The 26,628-nt window shown below is 52.2% G+C and overlaps 1 protein-coding gene across 2 annotated transcripts in view; it reads right to left on the bottom strand.

Annotated features, from left to right (window-relative positions):
• IGF2BP1 (insulin like growth factor 2 mRNA binding protein 1) overlaps positions 1-26,628 on the bottom strand; it is a 48,622-nt gene that overhangs the window by 8,114 nt on the left and 13,880 nt on the right. The window contains exons 3-14 of one of the 2 annotated variants that reach the window (XM_047708901.1): positions 14,126-14,174; positions 13,583-13,634; positions 10,892-10,955; positions 8,771-9,052; positions 7,320-7,454; positions 6,334-6,456; positions 5,448-5,583; positions 3,598-3,720; positions 3,113-3,229; positions 2,280-2,354; positions 458-589; positions 92-205 (exon numbers count right to left, since the gene is read on the bottom strand). In XM_047708901.1, coding sequence (XP_047564857.1) covers positions 92-205; positions 458-589; positions 2,280-2,354; positions 3,113-3,229; positions 3,598-3,720; positions 5,448-5,583; positions 6,334-6,456; positions 7,320-7,454; positions 8,771-9,052; positions 10,892-10,955; positions 13,583-13,634; positions 14,126-14,174 — 1,402 coding nt within the window. Of the gene's footprint in view, positions 1-91; positions 206-457; positions 590-2,279; positions 2,355-3,112; positions 3,233-3,597; positions 3,721-5,447; positions 5,584-6,333; positions 6,457-7,319; positions 7,455-8,770; positions 9,053-10,891; positions 10,956-13,582; positions 13,635-14,125; positions 14,175-26,628 lie in introns of both variants that reach the window. The other variant, XM_047708900.1, reaches the window with a different exon arrangement.

The raw sequence follows: 26,628 nt of genomic DNA, 5'->3' as shown, positions 1-26,628 counted from the left end.
GACAGCAGAACCGGAAGCAGGGATGGAGGTAGTCACTGTAAGAAAGCCAAAGGAACTGCACTGGCACGAGACGGGGGAGTGCCCTGTGTACCTGGCTGGCATAAAAATGCCCAATGATCTTGACGATGACCTGGTCATTCTCATCCGGAGTCTGATCTCTTGGCACCACCACCTCAGCCGCTGTCAAATTCTGCAACTCATTTACCTGGGCGGGGTGGGGAGCAGAGGGCAGCTTAGGGTGCTATCCGGAAAGCACAGAAGGGGCTGGAGGGAGGGGCAGAAGGCATGACCCTAGCAGGTAACTGGAGGACCCCGGAGCCGGGCCAGGGAGGAGAATAGGTAAAGGAGAAAGTGGGGGTCCTCAGGTCCTACAGGGTAGGGGAGTAGGAGGCCAGGGCAGAGCCGTGCGGTGTGAGCACTACAACCCAGCACATCTATCCCTGGCCCTGAGGCTCACCGTTTTGCCACCTTTGCCAATGACTCTGCCAGCAGCGGACGCCGGCACCCGGATGTGGGTCTCCAGCTTCACTTCCTCCTTGGGACCAAAGAAGTTCTCCTCCTTGAGTTTTCCATAAATTCTTCCCTGAGCCTGAGAGGAGGAGGTCCTTGTTCATCAGCGGGCTACACATGACAGAAGGGAAGCAAAGGAACCGCCCGACCGGAGCCCCCAAGGTGCAACCGATCCCCTTTCACCCACAGGCCCAGCTCAACCATTTACACCAGGGGATGCGAAAATGGCCCGTGAGCAGCGACCTGTTCCTTCTGCTTCCTTATAATGCTGGAGAGCCCAGGTGCAGTAACTGAACACATACTTCAGGGACACTTCAGAAGCTACAAACCCCTGCGGGCTCTGGGATGATCGTGAACAAGGCAGCTCATCAAGTCAGCCAGAGGACAGGCTGCTGGACAGGCCCCACAGCCTCTGGAGCGTCCCCGTTCTCTAGCCCTGCCTAGGTCAGGAGGAACCAACGGGTCGCTCTCTGACTCTGTGACCACCAGTTCAGGGACCCAGCAATGCAGCAGGACATAAAGAAAGAAAGGAGAGGAGGGAATTGGGCATCAAAGATCTTCCTTACTAAGGGAAACAGGACACAAGAAAGAAGCCCTCAGCCTTCCTTCTGTCCCAGATTTCTGTTCACCTTCAGAAATAAAGAGTGAAGAAGTCAACAGAAATGGAGTCTGATGCCACATTGCCAGCAGGCACTGCCATGCCGCTCTCGGCGCCCCCAGCTGGCTCAGTCAGCAGGGCATGCGACTCTCCATCTCAGGGTTGTGGCTGCAAGCCCCACGCTAGGTGTAGGAGTTACTTAAATAAATAAAAACTTTTTTTTTTTTAAAGATTTTATTTATTTATTTGTCATAGAGAGAGAAGCGAGAGTGAGCACAGGCAGACAGAGTGGCAGGCAGAGGCAGAGGGAGAAGCAGGCTTGCTGCCAAGCAAGGAGCCCGATGTGGGACTCGATCCCAGGACGCTGGGATCATGACCTGAGCCGAAGGCAGCTGCTTAACCAACTGAGCCACCCAGGCGTCCCATAAATAAAAACTTTTTAAAAGAAAGTGTTATGTAGGGGCGCCTGGGTGGCTCAGTGGGTTAAGCCGCTGCCTTCGGCTCAGGTCATGATCTCAGAGTCCTGGGATCGAGCCCCGCATCGGGCTTTCTGCTCAGCAGGGAGCCTGCTTCCTCCTCTCTCTCTGCCTGCCTCTCTGCCTGCTTGTGATCTCTCTGTCAAATAAATAAATAAAATCTTTAAAAAAAAAAAAAAAAAAAGAAAGTGTTATGTAGGGGCGCCTGGGTGGCTCAGTGGGTTAAGCCTCTGCCTTCAGCTCAGGTCATGATCTCAGGGTCCTGAGATCAAGCCCTGCATCAGGCTCTCTGCTCAGCAGGGAGCCTGCTCCCCCTCCCCCCGCCTGCCTCTCTGCCTACTTGTGATCTCTGTCCATCAAATAAATAAATAAAATCTTTAAAAAAGGGGTGGGGGGGACTGCTCCTGGGTGGCTCAGTGGGTTAAGCCTCTGCCTCCAGCTCAGGTCATGATCCCAGGGTCCTGGGATAGAGCCTTGTATAGGGCTCTCTGCTCAGCATGGAGCCTGCTTCCCCCCCACCACCCCTGCTCTGCCTGCCTCTCTGCCTACTCGTGATCTCTACCCGTCAAATAAATAAATAAAATCTTTAAGAACTAAATAAATAAAAATAAAAATGAAATAAAAAGACGAAGATCTGCAGATTTCCATTCCCACCCAACCTCGATTCCTTCCTTTGGAAAAACAAGGATGAGAACCTTAAATTGGGCTTCTGGGGGTCCAGTGATGATGACCATACGAACTTTGGAGTCAGGAGTTTCAGGAGGAGCAATCTAGAAAGGAAAGAACTGGTCAAAGAGGTGCCCCCTACCTCCACCAAGCCCCCCACCACCATCCCAATTCCACCACCTACTTCCGAGGGCCAGGAGAAGCAACAACAAAGACCCTGAGCCCCAAGGGCACTGCCCCTGCACCAAAAATGTGATGAGGACGTGTGCGTGTTGTGTGTGTGCATGCCAGGGACAGTCCCTAAGCAGGGCCTCCCCACCGTGCACCCTCCCAGCTTCCTGGGGAGGCTTCCATGGGGTCCTGCTTGGAGTGGGGCACAGACAAAATGCCCACGGTGAGGAGGGCAGGGACCATACCAGCAGAAAAGAATCCCTGTGTCTGACCAACTCCTTTAGGACCGCCGACACTACTGGATTTAGGCTTGTGAAGATTAACTCTGTTTAGTTCGTGTCTCTTCTCTCTGCACCAGACCCCAGCCAAGGAAGGCGAAAAGACAGCTGGCACCTGCCGCAACCACTGAGCGCTGGGCACTGGCCGAGTGGGGGGGGGCGACTGCCTCACTTTGTGTCGCTCAGACTGGACTACAGTCACAAGGGATCAGGGGCTGAGGCTCCAGAGCTGGGGGCTGAACCCGCATCAGTCCATGTCAGAACCTAAGCTCTCCTCCCAAAGGGGACGGGGACTAGCAGAGAAAGAAGCCACCCAAGAGCGGCCCCATAGGGTATCCAGGAAGAAAGGCGGACGGGGTGGAAGCAGAGCGCTCCCCTCTTCCCAGGACCTGGAAGGAGGCAGAGCAGGTCACCTTAATGGAGGCGCTGGCGAATCGCGAGAGCTGTTTGATATGCTGTCCCTTCTTCCCGATGATGGCCCCCACCGCCTGTGCTGGGATGAACACCTGCACCGTCTCCTGCTCCGGGGCCTGCTACCGGGGCAGGGCGCGTTACCACCGGGAGCAGGGCGCGGCCTGGAGCCCTTCCACCCCCCAGGTGAGCGTCCTCAAAGAGAAGGAGCCAGACACTGGGCGGCCAATATGGACGACCCGCGCCAGGGCTCTCCCCAGGGCCAAAAGGGACGAGGGACGGTGCTGCCACCAGGCGGCCTCTGCAGCACCGTGCACACAGCTGGCAACACTGCACAAGAGGGGCATCCCAGACCTCCCGTCCCTCCTCCCTCTCTGCAAATTCCTAAGCATCAGGCTCCCGCAGGGGACTCGACCCTAAGGGAGGCCGTGGAAAGGCCCAGGGCCCCCCCCCCCCCCCCCCCCCGGTCAGGAAATCTTGCACCTACCATAAAGGAGCTGTAGGGAGCAGCCCCAGTGACACTGCTGGGAGGTGGTGGGACCGCACTGGACGAAGCTGGAAAAAGACCTACGGCCGCCAGGTTCAGGCCGGGTATGAGATGTGACTGCAGCTGGGGAAGGAAGGTGAGGAGGGAAGAGGTCAGCTCGTGCTGCAGGGCCCGGATGAACCCAGAAAGCAGTGCTAGGGTTGGGGGGGTGCAAACACAGCAGAACCGGGTGCTTTTGCACAAAGCCTTCCTGCCCTTCTGGCTCTTGAGCGCGCGCGCGCTCGCGCACACACACACACACACACACACACACACACACACACGGGGCATGGGGCTGTGAGCAATGGGACATGACCGCTGGATCAAGAACCAGCAACACCAACCAGAAGGGTCAACCAGACCCTCAGATGTCCCATCTCCCCGGTGGCTTATTCCACTAACCCTGCCTGCACTGGAAAATTCCCATGAGAAGCCACAGCAAGGACAGATCTCCGTTCGACCTCCAGGGCTCACATGTTTTCCTGTACCCCACATTCTCACTCTCCTTTTAAAAAAATCAGCTGAGGGACACCTGGGTGGCTCAGTCGGTTGACTGTCTGCCTTTGGCTCGGGTCATGATCCTGGGATCCTGGGATCAAGTCCCACATCAGGCTCTCTACTCAGCGGGGAGCATGCTTCTCCCTCTGCCTCCGCCACTCATCCTCATTCTCAAAAATAAAATCTTTAAAAATGAACGAATGGGGGTGCCTGGGTGGCTCAGTGGGTTGGGCCGCTGCCTTCGGCTCAGGTCATGATCTCAGAGTCCTGGGATCAAGCCCCGCATCGGGCTCTCTGCTCAGCAGGGAGCCTGCTTCCTCCTCTCTCTCTGCCTGCCTCTCTGCCTGCTTGTGATCTCTCTGTCAAATAAATAAATAAAATCTTTTAAAAAAAAATGAACGAATGAATGAAAACTTAATTTTAAAAAATCAGGGGTGCCTTCGGCTCGGGTCATGATCCCAGGGTTCTGGGATCAAGCCCCACATCGGGCTCTCTGCTCTGCAGGAGGCCTGTTCTCCCTCTCCCACCTCCCCTGCTTGCGTTCCCTCTCTCTCACTGCGTCTGTCAAAAAAATAAATAAAATCCTTAAAAAAAAAAAAGTTAAAAAATCAGATGAGGGGTGCCTGGCTGGCTCAGATGTTAAGCGTCCAACTCTTGACTGTGGCTCAGGTCATGATCTTAGGGTTGTGGGATCAAGCCCCACACTGGGATCCACATCCAATGCAGAATCTTCTTAGTCCCTGCCCCTCTCCCTCTGCTTCTCCCCCTGCTTGCCCTGGCTCTTGTGCTCTCTTTTATCTCTGAAATAAACAAATATAATCTTAAAAAACAAATGAGATAAAAATTATGGCCACTCTCCTCACTGGAGGACCCACAACACTAATTTTATAGGAAGACCACAGACCTCAAAGCCCCTGATGAAACCCGACCCACACCTCAGGAATCAGATCAAGAATCTCTATTCATGGGGCGCCTGGGTGGCTCTGTGGGTTAAAAGCCTCTGCCTTCAGCTCAGGTCATGATCCCGGGGTCCTGGAATCAAGCCCCACATCGGGCTCTCTGCTCAGCGAAGAGCCTGCTTCCTCCTCTCTCTCTCTGCCTGCCTCTCCACCTACTTGTGATCTCTCTCTCTGTCAAATAAATAAATAAAATCTTAAAAAAAAAAAAAAAAAAGAATCTCTATTCATTAAACTTCAAAGATCTGGAGGGCTGGAAATCCAAAGGCGTGTGGCCTGACCACCCCACGTGGAGGACCCCTTCTTCGGTGCCGCAGGCCCAGAGCGTCAGGGGAAGCAGCGGCACCGGGCACTCACACTCATGGCGGCCACGTCGTTCTCATAGGCCTCCCGAACCTTCTTCATGATCTCCTGCTCGGCCCTGCAGCAGTTCTCAATGGCCCCCTTCACGGTGATGGTCCTCTCGGGATTATAGAGGGTGAGGTCCTGCAACCTGGCGGGACAGCAGGGCTGCGTCACCCTCCCACCAGTGAGAGGCCCCCTGCTGGGCACCAGCCCCAGACACAGCTCCTGTAGGCTGCGTCCCTGTCAGCAAACAGCTTCCCATCTCTGGCCTTCAGTCTGTCACCGGGGCAAGGCGGGGGCAAGCCAGGTACTGGGAGAGAACACCGGATTGAAACCCCTCGATTTGCGAGGAGTCCGATCACAGACCGCTTTTCAGCACTGGTAAAGCAAAGAGGACACTCAGGACTGGAGGTTTCTCCAGTGGTTCTAGGCGACCCATCTCCTATGCTTTCAGAACGGAGCGAGTCTGGGATGAAATGCCGAGGCACAGTGCTCACAGAAGAGGTAACTGGTCTGCCTGGCTCTGGTTCTACCGGGAGGAGCGGGCCGTGACACAAGGGAGCACACACTTAATCCTCAGACCGGGGCCTCGGTCAGTCTGCTTCTCGAAGCCTGGCAAACACGCCTGAAACTGCCATCCCACTCCCTGCCCCACCCCCACCCCGGCTGCAGGCTCTCGGAGATGCAGGGGACAGGCGTGATGGGCAGCCCAGAGGACGGAAGGATGTGCTCCAGCAACCCCAGCCCTCACAGAGATAACCAGTCTTTGCCACTTCACTGATCAAGCTTCCCTAGGGCAGAAACTGCATCCAACTTACGGCCCCAGTATTAAGGCTCACTACTGACACACCGCTGCCCCCGGGCAGCCCCCTCACAGAGAGGTAATTGGGAGCCTTACGAGGAGATGGTGATCTTCGTCTCTGTGTCCTGCTCTACTTTCTTCAGATTGCGCCCTTCCTTGCCAATGAGACGCCCCACAAAGTTATTATGGGCCAGGATCTTCAGGGGAACCTCGTCAGCCCTTGGGAAGGAGGGAGAAACAAGAGCTGTTAAACGGGGGGCCACACAGAGACTCAGTCAGCCTGCCACTGCAGACGTGGGGTTTCTGGGACCAACCACGGCACAAAACTACTTTTGAGGGGCGCCTGGGTGGCTCAGTGGGTTAAGCCTCTGCCTTCAGCTCAGGTCCTGATCTCAGGGTCCTGGGATCGAGCCCCACATTAGGCTCTCTGCTCAGTGGGGAGCCTGCTTCCCTTCCTCTCTCTCTGCCTGCCTCTCTTGCCTACTTGTGATCTCTGTCTGTCAAATAAATAAATAAAATCTTTAAAAAAGAAAAAAACACCTACTTTTGAAATCATTATGAAAATCAACAAATTGGTGGTTGCTTAGTGCTAGAGAAATGGGGAAGCATGGACGAGCCACCAAGGGGCATAGGGACTACCAGAGCAACAGCCGTGCTCATTATCCTAACTGGGGTGATCGTTTCACGGGTACGTGCATATTAATACTCATTCAACTGTTTACTTTAGAACAGCCACACCATAGAATTCCATGCAGCGTTAGAAAGAATGAGGCGGGTGATTAACTGCTGATCCATAAATGGGAAAAAAGTGAACTAGAGAACACGTTCACTATGGTCCTATTTGTGCTGGAACACGCAGCACACCTGCATACGTACGTCCGTGGACCAACGCGTGCACACACACCCGTAAATGCACAGAATCGCTAAAAGGGTACACGGGTGTAACTTGTGGGAAAAAGGACCTCACGTTTCAGTTTACGTCCTGTCTCCTCTCTATCTCCACATTCTTGCGAATAAAGCATGTCAGAGCAGGGGAGGGCGGCCATCCCCTCCTCCTGAGAAACGCTGAGTGAAAGCCTTACGTTTTAGTGTCCTTGGCTTCCTTGTGCATGATCTCCAAGATCATCTTACAGGCAGACGAGCAGCCCTCCGGGGTCGAGTGGACGCTGATGGCCTTCTCCGCAGCACCTGCGTTCTCCTTCCTGTGCACGTCTATCCTGAGGACCACAAGGTCAAGGATGGTTAGGTCACTCCCCGGTGAAACCCGGAGTCTTCTTCACCCTCCTGGCCACCTCTCCTCAACCCAAAGTTCAGAAACGGCTCTTAGAACAAGTTCAAGTGCAGAAGTAGGAAGGGCAGAGAAAAGTCCAGGGGAACCCAGGCCGGCCCACTGAATGAGGAGGTGGGGGGGGGACAACAGTGGCGTCTGGCATGGGAACACAGGGCTGGCCATCAGCAGCCCACAGCTCTGAAGCTGCATTTCCCCTTCAACACTGGGTGCCCCCGTGAAACAACTATAAAGGGAAGGCACACTGTTCCAAATTAAAAGTAAATAATTAAGGATGCATTTGGAATAAGGACATGATGTGACCTGTTCTTTTCCAGAGTACCCTGACCAGCTATAAAGATTAGAGAAGAGAAGTCAACTATATTCAAATAAAAAAAAAGTCTGGGATGCCTCAGTGGCTCAGTCAGTTGAGTAGCTGCCTTTAGCTCGGGTCATGAGCCCAGGGTCCTGGAATCGAGTCCTACATCGGGCTCCTTGCTCAGCGGGGAGCCTGGTTCTCTCTCTGCCTCTGCCTGCTTGCTTCTCTACTTGTGCTCTCTCTCTCTGACAAATAAATAAATAAAATCTTTAAAAAAGAAAAAAAAGTCAAATTTTAAAAAAGAGATTAGGTGCGCCTCGGTGGCTCAGTGGGTTAAAGCCTCTGCCTTCGGCCCAGGTCATGATCCCAGGGTCCTGGGATCAAGCCCCACATTGGGCTGTCTGCTCCTCAGGGAGCCTGCTTCATCTTCTCTCTCTCTCTGCCTGCCTCTCTGCCTACTTGTGATCTCTGTCTGTCAAATAAATAAATAAAATCTTTTAAAAAATAAATAAGTAAATAAATAAATAAAGAGATTAGAGGGATAGCAGTGGTGGAACAGGAGATGGGGCAGGATGGTGACCTATCACTGAGGGTTGGCTTTGGCCGGGCTGCCCATCCCAGGGGCCACCAGCAGACTCTGTGGCTGACTCACCCAGACTCGGTCTGCCCAAGGACACTTCCTACAAGAAATTCTAGAATGCCTCCTACTAATAATGGTGCGGCCCAGCCACTGGCCAGCAAATGGCATGCCCCAGGTCCATTCAACCTCCCCAACAGCCCCCACCTTTCCAGGAGGCTGAGATTGGAACAGTGACCATCCCCCTTCCCCAATGAAGAGAAAAGGGAACACATTCCAGGAAACATTTCCTGAAAGGTATATACTGAGACATGCCCGGCGTGCAACCAGGAGGCACCCCAGCTCCCACGGCCCCGTAGCCAAGACTCACTTGGACTGGGTCTGTTTCGTGATGTTTCGTATGGTGGCCCCCTCCTTGCCGATGATGGCACCCACATACTGGGTGGGTACCAGAAGCCGCAGGGGGATATCCACTTGCTGCTGCTTGGCTGGGGCCCCCGCTGCCACAGGGGAGCCCTGGCGGGGCTGACCCCGAGAGCCAAAGCCGCCTCGACGCCCATTCTCAGGACCCTGTGCTATCTGCTCGTCAGGAATGTAGGAGACCTTCAAGGCGTGGTTCTCCAGCTGGTGGCCATTCAGCTTCATGATGGCTCTGAGGACAGAGGGAGAATCTACTGGTCCCTCCAGTCCACGCCAATCACACCAAAGGCCCTCCGTGTGTGAAGCACTCCGGGTTACAACTTGGAACACACTGAAAGTAACGGAGATGACCACCTACCCACCACTCCCACCTCCACCTCAGAGAACTGTCCAGTCTAAATGGCTGAAAACATCAAAGGGAAACCTAAATAAGTTATTCTCAATGAATTTCGAACTGGTTTATTAGTTCCAGCCAGAACTACGTATCACAGGTTACTCTGAGAACCACATGTGATTCGCGGTAAGTAAATAAATATAATAAACACACGATGAAAGAAGAGACTTGTTTTTACACCTGCTGAGTCTGAGCCTGGCACCTTCTATATCTGAGGAAACCGTTGGGGGCGGGGGGAAGAGGGAGAGGCTGGAGACAGAATGTCCTGCTTACAGCTTGGAAGCTGGAGTTTAAGTCTATCTGGAATGTCTGAAAAAGCAAGCTTCCTCCCGTTCCACAGCAGCCGATGCAGGTCAGAAATGTTAACAAGGCAGCAACAGGCCGCGGGGAGTAAGCTGGTGTTGACATGACCTTTAGAGCCAGGCTAAGGAAGGGGCAACAGGGACGTCCAGAAAATTCTGAGCCCAAGAGCTACTTAAAAAAGTGCGGGCATGGGGCGCCTGGGTGGCTCAGGGGGTTAAGCCTCTGCCTTCGGCTCAGGTCATGATCCCAGGGTCCTGGGATCAAGCTCCGAGTTGGGCTCTCTGCCCAGCAGGGAGCCTGCTTCCCACCCCCCACCCCGCCGCCTACTTGTTATCTCTATCTGTTCAATTAAAAAAAAAAAAAAAAATTGCGGGCAGGGCGCCTGGCAGGTTCGGTCAGTAGAGTATGCTAACTCTTGATCTCGGGACCCTGCGTTCGAGTACCACGTTGGGTGTAGAAATAACTTAAAAATAAACTGTAAGGGGCACCTGGGTGGCTCAGTGGGTTAAGCCTCTGCCTTCAGCTCGGGTCATGATCTCAGGGTCTTGGGATCGAGCCCCGCATCGGGCTCTCTGCTCAGCAGGGAGCCTGCTTCCCCCCACCCCTTTCTGCCTGCCTTTCTGCCTATGTATGATCTCTTTGTGTCAAATAAATAAATAAAATCTTCAAAACAATGAAAAATAAAATAAATAAAATAAACTTTAAAACAAAATAAAGAAAAACAAAAGAAAATAGGATTTGAGGAAGCGGTGGGATCCCTGTACCATCAGCAGGCTGGAGGCAGCATGCTGAAGGAACAAGTAAGCTCTCAAAAGCCCAATGTGGCAAAAAGCCCGTAACAGGTCAGATATGAATGAGTAAATGCACGGACTATACAAGGTCCGTCAGGACCAGCAGGTGAGAAGTGTAACTGCTCAACCAAAGGGCTTAAGGAGCTAGAAAGCATGCGTGTGACTGGACGAACAGGACCCTACAAGAGCAGAAACTGGGCTCGCAGCATCATCCGCAAGAAAATGTCTGCCCCCCGCCACATCAGAACACGAACAAATCCCTCCTGTGAATCTCGCAGTTCCTCCTCACTAACACTAGATGGCGCCGTCAACAAGGCAAAGGACCCTGCCAGGGCAGCTAGACATGCCAGAGAAAGCCCACCTTTTCTCCTAGAGGATTTCCCACCTTTCCTGGGAAGGTTTCTCTGGGTCCCTTCCTGTCCATGATTTGCTATCAATCCTGATGAGTTTCTGAACCCTTGAGACCCCTGAACCAAAAAAAGTCTGCGACTGGCTGTCACCGTAACAGAACCCAAGCAGGCACTCTTGCCTGCCTCCAGGGCTTCATGAAGACCCTCCCCACCCCGCTTTCCAGCCCACTCACTGCCTGGTCTGTTCCCGGTTGGAATAGGTGACATTCACCACCGCCGTCTCACTCTCGGTGTTCACTGGGGGAGCAAAACAGAGGCCAAGGTTAGAGCAACACAATCTGGAGATGCCACCAATGAACCCCAAGTGTCAAAAACTCATCCTTCCAGGGTAGAAGAAATTGAATGTGTTGGAAGAAGGAAAGACCTGAATGACAAGGCAAACTACCCACCCTTGAGGCCAGTCTCTCCAGAACTAGAAAATTCAAATTAACCTTTTTGCATTTTCCCATCCGTGTCTTCCTCTAAATTTCCCCCTGGCCAGCACCTCCCAGCCCCCGACCCCACACTGGGCAACCAAACGGCACGGTCAGCACAGCAGTTAGGCAGCAGGGAGAGCACACACACCGGGTCTGGGATTTCCCGTTTATTCTTGGGAAGTTAAACTTTGTCAAAAATCCACACACAGTAAGATCAGCAATTTACGGAAGCAAACATCCCAAACATGGTCTGTAAGCATATGGCAAAGAGACCCATTTCCACTGCAGACCATCCTCAAGGACAGATGGACCATAAGTGAGCTATCATAACCTAAGCTAAACAGGCTAAGAGGAGTAGCTACTGGGGAACCGAGGGGTGGCACTTTCCTGACTCGGTCTTCCACACCGCTTGGCAGTGAAAATGCACATTCTATCCATCATAACTTCATGGTGCCTGCCATGAATCCCATCCAAGTCCTCTGTTCTTACCATGAAACCTCTTGGTCTTCATTCGATTCTGTCATATACTCTTTCCTACAGGGAGAGACTGGGCTGGACGATAGAATTCCAGGCGATCTGAGGGCACGTTTCTTATTTTAAATTAGTAAAATTAACCTGTCTTGTGTCTGTCTTTTGATTCGGGGTTCCCTGGGCCAGCTCAGCCCTGGGGTGGAGGACAGTGACAAAAACCAAGCCTCTGCCCCCCTCACCCTGAGGATAACAAATGCTCAGCACAGACCACTCTAAGCCCCTCTGGCCTTCATCCGCAGAGCTCCCCCAGCTCAGCGGTGAGTGAGGGAGAGTCCGCAAGAACAATCTTGCCCATTAAACTGAAACCCCATAATGGATGAAACTGACAAAGGCCCTGCCTTCCTGGAGCTTACATTCTAGCAGGAGCAGACAACACAAAGCACAATAAGCAAATTCTCTAGCCTATCAGAAGTTGATGAACACCATGGAGAAATGTCAATCAAGGTTAAAGGAGGTGGTAGGAAGAAGTGCGTTTTAAACAGAGTGGACAGGGGGCGCCTGGGTGGCTCAGTGGGTTAAGCCTCTGCCTTCGGCTCAGGTCATGGTCTCAGGGGCCTGGGATGGAGCCCCACATCGAGCCCCACAACAGGCTCTCTGCTCGGCAGGGAGCCTGCTTCCCCCTCTCTCTCTGCCTGCCTCTCTACCTACTTGCGATCTCTGTCCGTCAAATAAATAAATAAAATCTTTTAAAAAATAAATAAACAGAGTGGACAGAAAGGACCTCACTTAGAAAGTGACACCAGAAGACTTTCTCTGTTGTCCAGCAAAATCAAACATTTCCCATTTCTGTTCTCTCCAGGGAGCGAGTCTCCCCTCCTGATATGATGTGTTAGAGCTCCCCAGTGAGCCCTGGACAGATGTACACTAGCTTGGCCTCAGGACCTCCCTCCCAGCACAGCTCACGCTGAGGTCCCCAGCCAGCACTCATTCTGGCTGTTTATCCAGGAGTAACTCAGTCATTAGTCCAACGCGCAAGCCATACAGGGCAATGGTTATCCGTGTGTCCAGCTGTGTCCCAGCATTTATGATAAAAAGGCAACCTACAGGATCAGAGCAGGAGAACACACTTGATGGACTCAGCACTTTACTTCAACGCAGGCTGGTATTTTAATCTACAGTGATTTCTAGATTGCGCCTTTCCACAGAAAATGGAGATAAGCGCTTAAATCTCGACGGGGTGATTTCTTTACTTTTCTCGGAGAACTACAAACTCCAACTCCGTATCTTCTCGGAACGGCCAAGCTCTACCTTGTATCCATTCAGTCAGAATCATCATTTTCGCTCATTTCCTCTTAAAATTATTTATAACTTGAAGCAATGGAGAAACCTCAGAAATCTTAGCAAATAGTGTATGACCCAGACTTCTTAGTATTTCTCTTGAAATACTAAACGCACTCTTGAAACACCGCGCCCTGCCCATCGCCATGCACCCAGTAATAAAATCTTTTTTTTTAATTGACCAGACATGTAGCAGACTATCAGAGCTTCTGCAAAGAGATAACCAATTACTATTCCAGCCAAATATTAAGAATCATGAAGCTTTTAAAATGCAGGAGCTGCAGACTTCCTCGGGCTGAGTGCCAGTTTCCATGCTCATCCTACTGCTCAACTCTTCAGACCTCTCTTTCAACCGTGACTGACCCCTAAGAGCCTGGGACCCCATGCAGGAAATGGGTAACTTTTGTTCATTAAACAGGGAAACCCGCTCCAGAGAGAAGCAGCACAGCCAAAGCCAGGCCGACGTGCCTACCTCCCCCATGTGTGTATCTCCCTTCATGCCATGTTCTGTCTGTCTGTCTGTCTGTTTTTGGTACGCCAGGTGGTTGTGGTCATGGAAAACGAAGCAGAGAAGATCCCCCAAACTGCTCCAGCATGCATCCCCCACCTCCCCACTGCCCATGGCCTCTGTACCCTTACCTTGCTCGCAGTTCTCCACTGTACCGTACTGAGCAAGCAGGCTGTCCAGCACCTAGGGGCATGGAAGAGAGAGGAGAGGAGGCCTACTCTGAGCATCCCAGGAACTGTTCACGAAGCCGGCCGCCGGACACCGTCACCCCAGAGCACGAGGGCACAGGCATAGCCTCAGGAGGGGACTGAGTAGTATACCTTGCTGGATGTACTCTTTGTAGGGTACTGATACTGCTGGTAACTTGTCGAGGTATCAAGTGCAGAAATGCACTTGAGCACAACAAAAAGGCATCCAAGGGCCTTTCTGGAAGGAGACTTGGGCCTCTGGGGTCTAAGTCTGGGGACAAGCCCAAAGGGCTAACCTGAGTAGTCCCAGGCTGTGGAGAAGACCCAACCAACCTCCCTCAGCACTAGCATCCCTGGCAGACCCCCACACCACCGGGGCGGGGCAGGGGTGGGAGATTCCCCAGTCATCTCTGCCAACTCAGATTGGCCTGGACTTCCTTTCCCGTCTCCACTTCCCCATGCCTTGCGTTGCCCCCAATCACTTACTTCCCAACGGAGCTGGGGTGGGATATTTCGAATCTGAATTTTCCGACTCCTGAAATCAGAGGGAACAGGATTAATGGTCATGAAGCTCTGGATGCTTTAGGGACCTACGACCTGGCAGTGTTTAACCCCTGTGTGCGTCTTTATCTCCCTACCTCCTATTCAACACCAAAGTCTGAGAATTCAACAACGATAACCTTTGGGAATGAAGATCTAGGAGAAGGGCGCCTCACTTCCCAGGGTAAATGATCAGTGCAGCCACTGACAGGAAGACTGAGATCAGAGGCCCGAGGTACCAGGGTACCATAATCCCCCCCAAACCGAACCTGCTTTGTTTGTCCCTCCACCCAGGTCTCTCCCTCTCTTACCTTCACTAGCCACCTATTTCCACCTCTTACCTCCTATGGAGGTGTCAACGTTTCAGGGACTAGGAATCCGAAGCTGCTACAGAGACGTCATTCATTAATCTGATACCCATTTAACTGTGCCTAGTTAAACAAAGCTGTACTTTGTTCTAGATACTGGCAACACAGTGACAAACAAAAGAGACAAGGTACCTGGCCTCAAGGTGCTCACAATTTATTGGGAGAGACATACATGCAAATAATTGACAGCAGGCTGGTGGTACGGCAGAGCTCAGTGTTTCTGATGCAGGTATGGATTTAAATCTCTGTTCCACTTAAGAGCACTGATCTTAAAATTATTTCACTTCTATGAGGCTCACTTTCCTTTCTTTGTAAAACAGGGATAATACCTATTCACAGGGTGGTTTCAGGTGATGTTAGATAATATCAGAGCTTAGCAAAGGGCTTCAAGTACTTAAGGTGTAGTAACAGCCGCTCCTGAAATACTACGGCGGAAACACACCGACAGGGCGTCAGGACCGCCACCTTCCCTCCTTCCAGATGCCTTCTCTTGTCTCCTTCCCATGTTTCAAATACCTCTTAGAAGTGTAATCTTCCCCAGGAAGGCTTTCAGGTTCAAGGTTGATTCCCAGGGCAATTAACTGCTCACTACCCAAATCGATGTCCTAATCCCTGGGCTTAACTAACATTTCAATTGACTTGATCTTCACTGGTCAATTGTCATTTATGTCTCGGTATATCCTTGATCACAAACTTAGTTCAGGGACATGGTCCAATGAAATTCTAACGGCATGAGGGAAAACGAACCTGGGAAGCAGAAAATCCAGTTCTAGCTCTTAAACTACCGGACTGGGTCTTCATCTGACTAAGCCAAGTAAGCTTCAGGCCTCAGCGTTCCTACCGGGCCCTTGTCTGCTCCTGCCAAGCTAGAGGAGACGGGTGTTGAAAACACAGGACGAAGGGATGCTAAGTTCTCACCATAAAAGCTTCCCTCTGGGCTCTGTCCTACCTAAGTCCGCTCACTCACTCCATCCCTGGGACCTTAAAGGGTCAAATGGAAACGAAGTGTCTCTCCAAGATCCCTTCCAGGCTGTGCAGCTCTGAGCATGGAAAAGTCTTTATTGATGAAATACACAAAGGAAATCTCTTCCTGGGACAAAATGACTGCAGGGAAAAGGAAGATCCATGTTGAAGGGAATCTACATGTTTAAGGCTCTTTACCTAGGGTGGTTCATGAACCCGATCTAAAGTCATCAGACTACACTGCAGAACAAGACAGCAAGGATAAGAACCACGTCCAGTTCCTGTCCAGTTCGGGGTCCTCAGATCCCACACCAGGCCACCTTCTTTGATTCCATTCATAGGCAAAAGAGGGGGCCTGAGGTATGGCCTTGTGAAGGATGATGTCCCATAGAACACCCATTTTGTGCCCAAACAGACAGAGAAAATGCAGAAACCCTCACAGTAGAAGTCCAACTGTAGGGAGAATTACGGAAGAGATGGTTACACCACTTGACCCCACGACAGGAGTCCTTCCCTCTAGCAAACTCTTGCAGATGAAAAGGCCGGGGGGGGGGGGGGGGGGGGGGGGGCCCTGCCTGCCTGGGAGCTCAGACCAGTAAGGGCCTATAGCAACCACAGTGCGGGAGCTGAGTGTGAAGATGGCTCTTTCAAGATGGTCCCTTAGTGTAATCTCAGGTCGAAGGTCAGAAATACCCTCCTCCTCCTCCTTCAAACTCCTAGGTTTAGGGACTTTTCTTTTCAAGGTAGGGAAGAGTTGGGGAGGGGATGGGGTGAGGAAATCAAATCTCGGTTTGGGGTTTTAATCCATATCCTGAAAGCAATGGCAGTTTGGAATGTCTGGAATGTTCCAGGAGAAGGAGGGGGAGGAGGGCAGGGCCACACAACCAATGAAAGAAAAGACCTCCCGGCAGCCCTCTCCCACCCCCAAGAGGCAGAGACTCACCCACCCCTCTAGGACACACACACCCAATCGTGGGAACCCCGTCAGGCCCCCAAACCTCCTTCCCGAAAGCCCCCAACCCTGACACACACACTACAGAAACCACGGAAGACCCTTTGTCTTTTAAGCTCTTGGCCTGGTTTCTATTACTGATGGTGCTACCTAATTTCTTTCAGGCCCAAAGCACGTGGGGCGATGTTGGGAACTGTACCCAGTCCTCCCCTCCCAGGACCCCCAGTGAACTCCTCTGCCCCACAGACTATGGAAGGCCAGGGGCAAGCTGGGCCAGAGTGGTATGTGGAGGGCTTGGGGGTCCAGAGAGAAGCCATGGCATTTGATGGCTCGTACCATGGTTTCCTCCTGTGGAATCAGACAGGGCTTTTATGAGCAGACTTCCAGAGATAAGCTGCGCGAATGGGGGTTCCTTTTGTGGGAGTGGATGCACAATCCCTGGCCAGGTCCTCAGGAGCCCACAGGCATCCAGACAAGCATGGAGGGAGACAGGGAAGAAGGGCTGGCCAGGAGCACTCTCACTGGGCGATGGTAATGCAGTCGTTACAATATTTAGACATCACTGCTGGGGCAACAGTGGGAAATACCAGCGCCTCCAGTCCCAGTCCCCTGCCTCCTCCAACAACTAAAGGGTCCTGGTACGGCCCAGGGCCCCACTCCACACTCCAGTGCACCAGCCTCCACTAGGGCTGAGCAGTACTCTGCCCTACAGGTAATAGGGCCCTCTACTCTGAGCGGAGCCTGGAGGGCCCAAACCCCAACACCCCTCGTTCAGAAAAAGCAAGAGAATGCCTAGAGGTTCACGAAGCACACACCTCAGCACCCAGGAGCTGATAAACCTGTCGAGTGATAGCCCCTGGCAACGAAGACAATGGTTTCACCAACCTAATTCCTTCCCTGGGTGCCAACACCCTGTGGCTTCTGACCTCTTTGCCTGCCTTGACCTGAAGGGCAAGTTACCAAGCCCTGGGGCAGCTCCCAGGACAGAGGAACCACAGGGGACCCACCTCTCCAATGCTGGGGGAGGAGGGTGCGGGGGTAGGGTGGGGGGCCATGAAGGCCACAGAGACCAAGTGACCATTTTTCTCAAGCCTCAAGTCTTTCTTAAGACTATCTCAAGATGGTCAAGAAAGACCATCTTTCTCAAGGGAAGATTTCAGCAGAGAACAGAGGGAGAGAGCACCCATGCGACAGCGTAAGGAGTTAAGGAGCAAAACCAAGAATTTCCGGAAGCACAGGAACCGGACACCGGAAAAGGACGTGGTTGGGAGTTCTCCCTGGGAAGGAATTCTCATCCTTTTCACCTTTTCAGAGAAGTGTCACTGACTTAGACTGGGAAGGAAAACAAGTCAATTAGGGAAGGGCCAGCATTTGAGGAATGCTTAAAAGATGCGAGGCTGAAATTCAGCACTTGCTAGAAGACCCTCATTACCCGTGAGGGTGGGGTCCGAGGCTCCATTTTACAGACCAGGACCCTGAGAATGGAGATTGAGTATTTCTGCCAAGCACACAGCTACTAAAAGCCTAGTCAGGCTTGGAACTCAAACCTTGTCTGATTGCAGACTCTGTGTGCTGTTCCGTGCTGCTATTTTGATGGAAGAAAGGAGACAAAAAGCCTTTGCCAAAACTCAGCCAAGTCTGGCCAAAGGACAACCAAAAATATTCAGAATTTGGGGCGCCTGGGTGGCTCACTCAGTCAAGCAGTTGCCTTCGGCTCAGGTCATGATCTCAGGATCCTGGGATCGAACCCCGAGTTGGGCTCTGCTCAGTGGGGAGTCTGCTTCTCCCTTTTCTCTCTGCTGCTCCCCCTGCTTGTGCTCTCTCACTTATAAACTCTAATAAAATAATTTAAAAAAATCTTTAAAGAAAAAAATATTCAGAATTCATACAACAGGGGTGCCTGGGTGGCTCAGTCATTGAGCATTTGCCTTTGGCGCAGGTCATGACCTCTGATCACCAGGAAGCCCGCTTCTCCCTCCCCACTCCCTGTCAATAAATAAATAAGATCTTTAAAAAAAAAAAATTCATACAACATAGTGAACAGCGGGCCTGGCTAAGCGGGTACTATTCTCCAATAAATCAAAATGTCCCACCTGTAATTCCATAAGCTCTTAACTTCTTCCATAAGTGGGTGAAGTGATTCTACCGCATATTGAACACTGATTAGATACGGATAACACTGCTAATTAAAATCCGTGATTTTGTAAGTTCTTTTTTTTTTTTTTAATTTTGTTTATTTATTTGACAGAGAGAGATCACAGTAGACAGAGGCAGGCAGAGAGAGAGAGGGAAGCAGGCTCCCCGCTGAGCAGAGAGCCCGATGTGGGACTCGATCCCAGGATCCTGAGATCATGACCTGAGCCGAAGGCAGCGGCTCAACCCACTGAGCCACCCAGGCGTCCCAGTAAGTTCTTATTTTTTTAAGTAGGCTCCATGCTCAGTGTGGAGCCCAACACAGGTCTTGAACCCTCGACCCTGAGATCAGGAGCTCAGCTGAGATCAAGAGTCAGATGCCTAACTGATTGAGCCACCCAGGCGCCCCTCAAGTTCTTATATTAAAAAAAAAAAAAAAAGAGAGAGAGAGAGAGATAGGGAGCCTGGGTGGCTCAGTCAGTTAAGTGTCTGCCTTCAGCTCAGGCCATGATCCCAGGATCCTGGGATCGAATCCCACATCAGGCTCCCTCACTCCACCTGCTCGTGCACTCGCACGCACTCGCGCTCTCTCTCTCTCTCTCTCGCTCTCTCTCTCTCTCACTCTCCCACGAATAGACAAAAACTTAAAAAAGAGAGACAAACAACTACAGATAAAATAAGGTGCCCAGGGCGCTCTGCTCAGCGAGGAACCCGCTTCCTCCTCTTTCTCTGCCTGCCTCTCTGCCTCCTTGTGATCTGTCAAATAAATTAATTAATTAAATCTTTAAAAAATAATAAGGTGCCCATGATTTGGAGCAAAATAATCAGAGGGTGAAGAAAAAATAAACCGGCTCGACACGTTGGTATTTCTAAAGCTAGGTGATGGGTACATCGGAGACTTATTACATTATCTTTTATACTTCTTCACTTGTATACTTTTTTCCCATCATTAAAATTGTTCTAAGTGGGGCTCAAACCCAGGACCATGAGATCAATACCTGGGCCGAGACCAAGAGTCAGATGCTTAAGCAACTGAGCCACCCAGGGGCCCCTAAAACTTTTTTCAAATTACTCCAGGTTAGCCAGTTTTAAAGTCATAGCAGGTTCCAAATAAATTAATGGATCTCACGAGGTTTTCCGGTTGGGGTTGTATGACCAAAAATGCAAGCCTCTGAGATGAGCCTGCTGGGGACTGGAGCGGGCAGGGACCTGGGGTCCAGGGCTGAGAGGAGCAGATACACAAATGACAGCCTTCAGAATGGGGCCTCCCCACAGGGCAGAAGGCACAGGAGGTATAAGGACTCCAAGTCTCCTGGCAAATGGCTGAAACCTGCCCCAGGGAGTGTTCTATTCCTTTTTCCATCCCCACAGCCCCAGAGGAAGGGATCTCACCCCCCTCTAAAAGGAGAAGTTCCTTTAAACCAGGTGGCCTAAACCAGCAGAAAGTGGGGGGAGTGGGAGGGAAGCAGCAACAAGTTTTGGAAATCTTGTCAAGCTTGGGGCCCCTGATCAAGAGTCAAACCTGGACTTTCATCTCGGCAGAGAACCAGGATTAAACTGGGATTTCCAGATGAGATCCTTCACCTCCAGCCCTACCCCAGACTGTGATTTTCTGCCTAACAGGCTATGTGGCCTTGGACAAGTCCAACCTTCAACCCTCTGGACCTCAGTTTCTCACATGTAGGAAACAAGGACCAGGAGTGGTCTGTTTTACAAGGGCTTGTGTTCCCAGCAGGGATCAACCCTGTCTACCTATAGGAAAAGGCTTTCTTAATCTGAGGAATTTTCTATGGCCTAATGGTCTTAAATAAGTGGTTCTTTTTTTTTTTCTTTTTTTTTTTTAAAAGATTTTATTTATTTATTGGACCGAGAGAGTACACAAGCAGGGGGAGCAGCAGACAGAGGGAGAGAGAAAAGCAGGCTCTCCGCTGAACAGGGAGCACCACACGGGGCTCAATCCCAGGACCCTAGGACCATGATCTGAGCCAAAGGCAGACGCTTAACCAACGGAGCCACCCAGGTGCCCCTTAAATAAGTGGTAATTAACACTCTCTCAGACACATACACCTTTGTCGATACTCCATCCCCCCAGGAATGTGATAAAAGCTAAGAACACTCTACACCAGAAAAGTGCCAACGTTCCACACACAGTGTCAAGATCTCAGGAGTTCATGGAGACTTTGGAATCCATCCATATGTCCACAGTGAAGACATCCTCCCGCACATCTTCACATGGAACTTCATCCCAAGGATGCCCCAGTCCTGGCTCAAGCCTGCAGACAGCTCCTCAAAAAGCTGGGAAGAAACTAAGCCAAGACGATGAGAACAAAAGCCTGGCTGGGGAGGTGGCTGGGGAGGTGGCCGGAGACTGCAGTTACTGGCATGTCCGGCAAGAGCAAGCCACAAAGGTTACTTTCCTTTCTCATCCACAAACTCACAACCATGACTTGCATCAAGGCTTCTGTAAAATTTGTGAAATCTAAATGCTGTTTGCGGGCCCCTGCTGGCTGGGTCAGCGGAGCATCTCACTCTACATCTCAGCTCACGTCACAGTCTCAGGGTCTTGGGATTGGGCCCCATGCTCACTCAGCGCAGTCTGCTTGGGATTCTCTCTCCCTCTCCCTCTGCAACCCCCTCCCCAGCTCCAGCGCACACACTTGCACACCTGTCTCTCCCAAAGAAACAAAATCTTTATAAATAAATAAATTATAAAATGCTGGTTGAGGGGTGCCTGGGTGGCTCAGTGGGTTAAAGCCTCTGCCTTCGGCTCAGGTCATGATCTCAGAGTCCTGGGATCGAGCCCCGCATCGGGCTCTCTGCTCAGCAGGGAGCCTGCTTCCCTCTCTCTCTGCCTGCCTCTCTGCCTACTTGTGATCTCTCTCTCTGTGTCAAATAAATAAAATCTTAAAAAAAAAAAAAATGCTGGTTGAATGCTTCCCATGAAAACTCAGCATCTGAACTGGAATAGGCTCTAAGTATAAAATACTACACACCGGATTCCTTATGACTTTGTACGCCCTCCCCCCAAAAATAAAACCTCATCACTACACTGATTACATGCTGAATTAATAATACTCTGAATTGGGGCACTTGAGTGGCTCAGTGGATTAAAGTCTCTGCTTTCAGTTCAGGTCATGATCCCAGGGTCCTGGGATCAACCCTGGCATCAGGCTCTCTGCTCGGTGGGGAGCCTGCTTCCCTTCCTCTCTCTGCCTGCCTTTCTGCATACTTGCAATCTCCGTCTGTCAAATAAATAAAATAAAAACCTTTTTTTAAAAAGTGGGGGGGGCACCTGGGTGGCTCAGTGGGTTAAAGCCTCTGCCTTCAGCTCAGGTCATGATCTCAGGGTTCTGGGATCAAGCCCCACATCGGGCTCTCCACTCAGTGGGGAGCCTGCTTCCTCCTCCTCTCTCTGCCTGCCTCTCTGCCTACTTGTGATCTCTGTCTGTCGAATAAATAAAATCTTAAAAAAAAAAAAAAAGTAAGGATGCCTGGGTGGCTCAGTGGGTTAAGCCTCTGCCTTTAGCTCAGGTCATGATCCTGGGTCCTGGGTCCTGGGATAGAGTCCCGCATCGGGCTGTCTGCTCAGCAGGGAGCCTGCTTCTCTCTCTCTCTCTTTCTCTGCCTGCCTCTCTGCCTACTTGTGATCTCTCTCTCTCTCTCTCTCTGTCAGATAAATAAATAAATAAATAAAATCTTCCAAAAATTTTTAAAAAATAATAATACTCTGAATTTCCAAGTTAATTTTAGAATTAATCTTTTACATTATTTTCCCTCTTTTCTGACATGGCTATTAGGAAATTTCAAAAATTTTAAAAAAGAATCTAAGAAAAAAAAAAGAAACTTACATATGTACCTGTCAATGTACTCCTACTGGACAGGGCTGCCCATTGTGCTACAATGGAGAGCATAAAGTGATGGAGACAAGCGTGCCTCCTGCTCTCAAAGAGCTGACAGTCCAGTAGGGGACCCCATTTGGTTGGAGATGAGAGAAGGGACTGGATAAGGTTAACTGGGGGGTAGAGGGGGGCTGTCCACTGCATCCCTTTACAAGTGGGAGATCCTGTTGACTCTTCAACAAGAGAGTCCCCCGCGGCTGATGCAGGAGAAGCACCCTCCCGAGCCTGGCCCTCCTCCCAGTTTTTTCCAGCTGGAAGTCACGCATCTAACATGCCCTGAAGTATCAACGTCAGCCTTTTCCCTAAGAGTACCACTAATCCAGTCCTCCCCCCCACCCCACCCTGCCTCCTTATCCCTTATAGGGTGGAGAGGATGAAAAAAATAACTGTCCAGGGAAGCCTCCGAAGGGGGCGGACCTGGCACGCTCCGGGCATGGCAGGAGCTGAGAAAGGGGGCGGGGCCGGAGAGGGGAGGAGGAGCTGGCCCAATGCCCAGGGCTCTGTGCCAGGCTGATCCAGAGGCAGGGCAGCCAGACAGGCGGGCTGTCGGGTGGGCTGATGGGCAGGGTAGGGGCTGGAAAGGAAAACATGAACCTACTGAAAGGTACGGGAGTAGGCAGCGCAGACGCCACGGCCCATGTGAACGCTAGGGTGTTAGGAGGGGCGACTGGAAGGCAGTGACACCGCTGCGAAACATCTGTGGTCCCGTGAACATGGTCTTTTAAATGCATGTAGCACCCGTGCACTGTCCCACGTGTGCTTGGACTCCTGTGCTAATTCAGGGGACAAGCAGAAAGGAAAATCAAATCTCCAGGAAAGACTCCGGGATGAAGCATATAACCACCCTCCCCCGACACACACACCTCTGGAAGGCTTTGTATCATATTTAATACACTCCCAGCCTATCTAGAAGCAGGGAAGCAGTTGGGGGGCGCGGGGGGGGAGGGGGAGCTGCTCGGCTTCTTACCTAAGGATGGACGGGCGCGCATGCGCGCGCCCACACACACGAACCCAGCACCAGCAAGTTCCAGATGCAGGAAATCAGATTCCTACACTGAGGCTGGCAAGGGGTAAGCCCCTCGAGCCTGAGAGGTCCCCCAACAGTCACCTTCGTCTGAGGGTTGGAGAAACACAGGGCTCCGAAAAGAAGAAAAGAGCCTTGGCGACGCTAACGTACAACCGGAACCCAGCTCTCGTGCTCATCTCTCCACCAAAGCCTGCTTTCCCTCTGACAAGAAGCGTTAACACAGCAGAAGCTTGTAGAGCCCCGATGTCAGCAGCAGGAAAAATGCCCATATTCTGTACGGCTAAGTGCGCGCCAACTGGCTTTTACTGCATGCGGCTCTAATTTGGGCACAGGGTTTAACTCACACAAGAGCTAACTAGACTATAATACGGCTGGATGATTGTCAGAACTGTTAGCGGCGTAAAAGGATAGTCACCAACAACTCTTGCAAGATTTCGCGTAAGTTTCGGGAGAGGCAAGGAGGGTAAGGTGGGACATGGAGCAGGAAGGCTCTCACCAGTGTGAGCAAGCAAACCTCCACGATGTATACTTCATTCTGTTCACTCACCTCGGAAATGAATGGATTGACAAGACAGCCCACGCTTTTTTTTTTTTTCCTTGCCCATCTGGGCAGCGCCAGGGAGGAAGCCAAAACAGAAGCTCTGAGACAGTGCAGCTCTTTCCAGACAAATCTCAAGTTGGCCTGGGCCAATGGTCTCTCCCTCGCTCCACCCTGCTCTCTCCCTCGACCTGTGCTTTCACCTGAGTGGCTCCTCAGAGTGGGACCTGGCCATGGGAGCTCTGCAGGGTGAAGTGGGAGGACGGAGAATCTGAGTATGGGGACATGTGGAAAAGCCTTCAGAATAAACCTAATTTGTGGAGACAAGTGATAAAGAGGTGACCCAGCGTGAGCAGCAGAGCCTTCCCGGTGAAGGCAGCAACGGTGTGGGATCAGAAATGAACCCTTGCAGACATTATTCACCATCCTTCTCAGACTGGCAGTGAGAAGCCTTTCCAGCATCTTCACTTGTGGGGGATGGGGGTAAAATACTCCGAGAGGAAAAGGCAGAAGTGGGCTATAAAGAGTATTCCTGTCCAAGCTCTTCAGAGATGTTGGCTGAACTCTCACCCCCCCCCCAACAATAGAGATATTAGCGTTTCTCCAGAAAGGTTGAGAACCAAAAGGTCTGGCCCTCTGGGACCTGCAGACCTGGCTGAAAGGCAGAGCTGGTGCTCAGTGGAAAGCATCGTGGGCACACCTCAAAAACAGAAAGGCTGAGTCTCTCCCTCAGGAGGGAATGGCAAGCTTGGAGAGCCCAGTTCAAGACAGGATTTTACGGTGGAGCACTCAGAAGCAAGGATAAAGAAACTAGACCAGCCTCAAGAGAAATCAGGCTTCAGCAACTCCATTCCCCACAGAGAAAAAGCCCCTATGGGACTTAGCATAATTCTTGGAATGGGCAGGGCCCTGTGAAGGGCCGCCAACGTACCCCAGTGTACATTAAAAACAATAACTGATCATCCTACCAGTAGGAAGGAGTGCTGGCTGTGTCCCTCCCACATGAGGCTAAACCTCCTCAAGGCAGGTCTCCCCCTGAGCTGCTGGCACAGACCTGCTGGGGGTCAGAAACTTCGGGAGGCTGCTGTTTATCTCTTCCTACCGGGATGAGCAGTTATCAGAACAACTCTCCTCCGACGTGAACACCCATCCCGCGTTGTGCCCAGCCTTGAGGCAGGCGCAGATGCCCTTATGGGAGGTCTCTCGCCCCAGCCCAGGGATGGCGGCCAGGAGCTGCACAAGCACCTTCCAAGATGGTGCAGCCAGCAAGGTCTCAGACCCGCCAGGAGCCCCAGGGTGGCAGGCCCTGCCCCGGAGGGCCGCCAAAGCAGGGGCAGGCAGGGCAACGGAGGAGAAAGAGGTGCCTGGGAAGGGCGGCAGCAGCTGAGGGTGGGGGAGGGCTGGCAGCAGCTGGGGGGAGGAGGGGAGCCCTCATGAACGGGCAATTGAGAAGGCCTGAGCAGCTGAGCGGCCGCGCTGGCGTCGCCCGGCCTGCGCCCCACGCGGGCGGCCCCTTCCCCCAGCCCCTCACCTCGCCCAGGGAAAGCTGAGCGCGCGGGCTCCCACCCCAGCCGCTGGGTGGGCCGCGTCGGCAGAGCTCAGAGCGGGGGCATGCGATGCCCCCACCCCACCCCCCTCGCCCGCCGCAGTCTAGAATGTTCTGCCGCCAGAACCCCCTCGGTACCCGGCTGGGTGAGAGCCGGTCCCGCCCGGCCCAGGGGGCCCTCGGCTCCCCCGCGGGGCCCAGAGGGGGAGGGGAGAAGCGCCCCCGGGCTGCCGGGTGGGGGTGGGGACAGGACTTTGCCCTTTGTCTCTCTCTCCAGAGCCACCGGCCGAAACCCGACCCCATGAGCGAGCCAGGCAGCCAGCGAGGGGCAGGCTCCCCCTCCGGGGTCCTTTAGTAAATCCAGACCCGACCTCCCTGTGGTCAGGGCTGTGACTGAGGTGGTCCTGTGGGGGAGGGGGTTTCCCGCCTGCAAACAGGCCTGCAAGCATTTAAGTGGGAACCGGTTGGGGGTAGGGGGCCAAGAGAGGGCTGGAAGTGGGGCCGCAGAAGCTGGAGGGGAGAAAATGGCCCGGGAGGCGGCATTCCTTAGAGACCTCGGCCAGGCTGCGGGGAGGAGGCAGGACCCGGCCAGGGAGGCCTCCCACTGAGAAGGCAGGAACTGAGGCCCGGGAGTGGGCTGGGGGCACGGATTGCGAAGGCCTTCCGGGCCTGAAGAAAAAAGACCCTCTTCCCGGGGCGTTCTGGAAGCCTCCTCAGAAAAGTTACAATCGAAGACTCATCTCCACTCCCCATGCGCAGTAGGGCATTTGTCTAGGGGTGAGAAGGATCTTCTTTGTCTGCCCTCTCGGGGTGTCATCAGTTAATGATAATCTTATTTTGCACGGACTTTAGAATTTACAAAGTCGTTCTTTACACCCCCAACTTCCATGAACCTAAAACAGCGACAAGCAGTTGATTTGAGCCTCTGAATCGCCAAAGAATGAGAATATTTATTTCCATTCTGCAGTTCAAAAACAAACAAACAAAACAAAAACTGGCTCAGAGAAGTTAAGTGACTAACCC

The sequence above is a fragment of the Lutra lutra genome, chromosome 16 (genome assembly GCF_902655055.1).
Source record: "Lutra lutra chromosome 16, mLutLut1.2, whole genome shotgun sequence".
NCBI classification, from domain to species: domain Eukaryota; kingdom Metazoa; phylum Chordata; class Mammalia; order Carnivora; family Mustelidae; genus Lutra; species Lutra lutra.
Note: the sequence above shows the minus strand (reverse complement) of the source record. Positions and strands in the feature narration are given on the sequence as shown.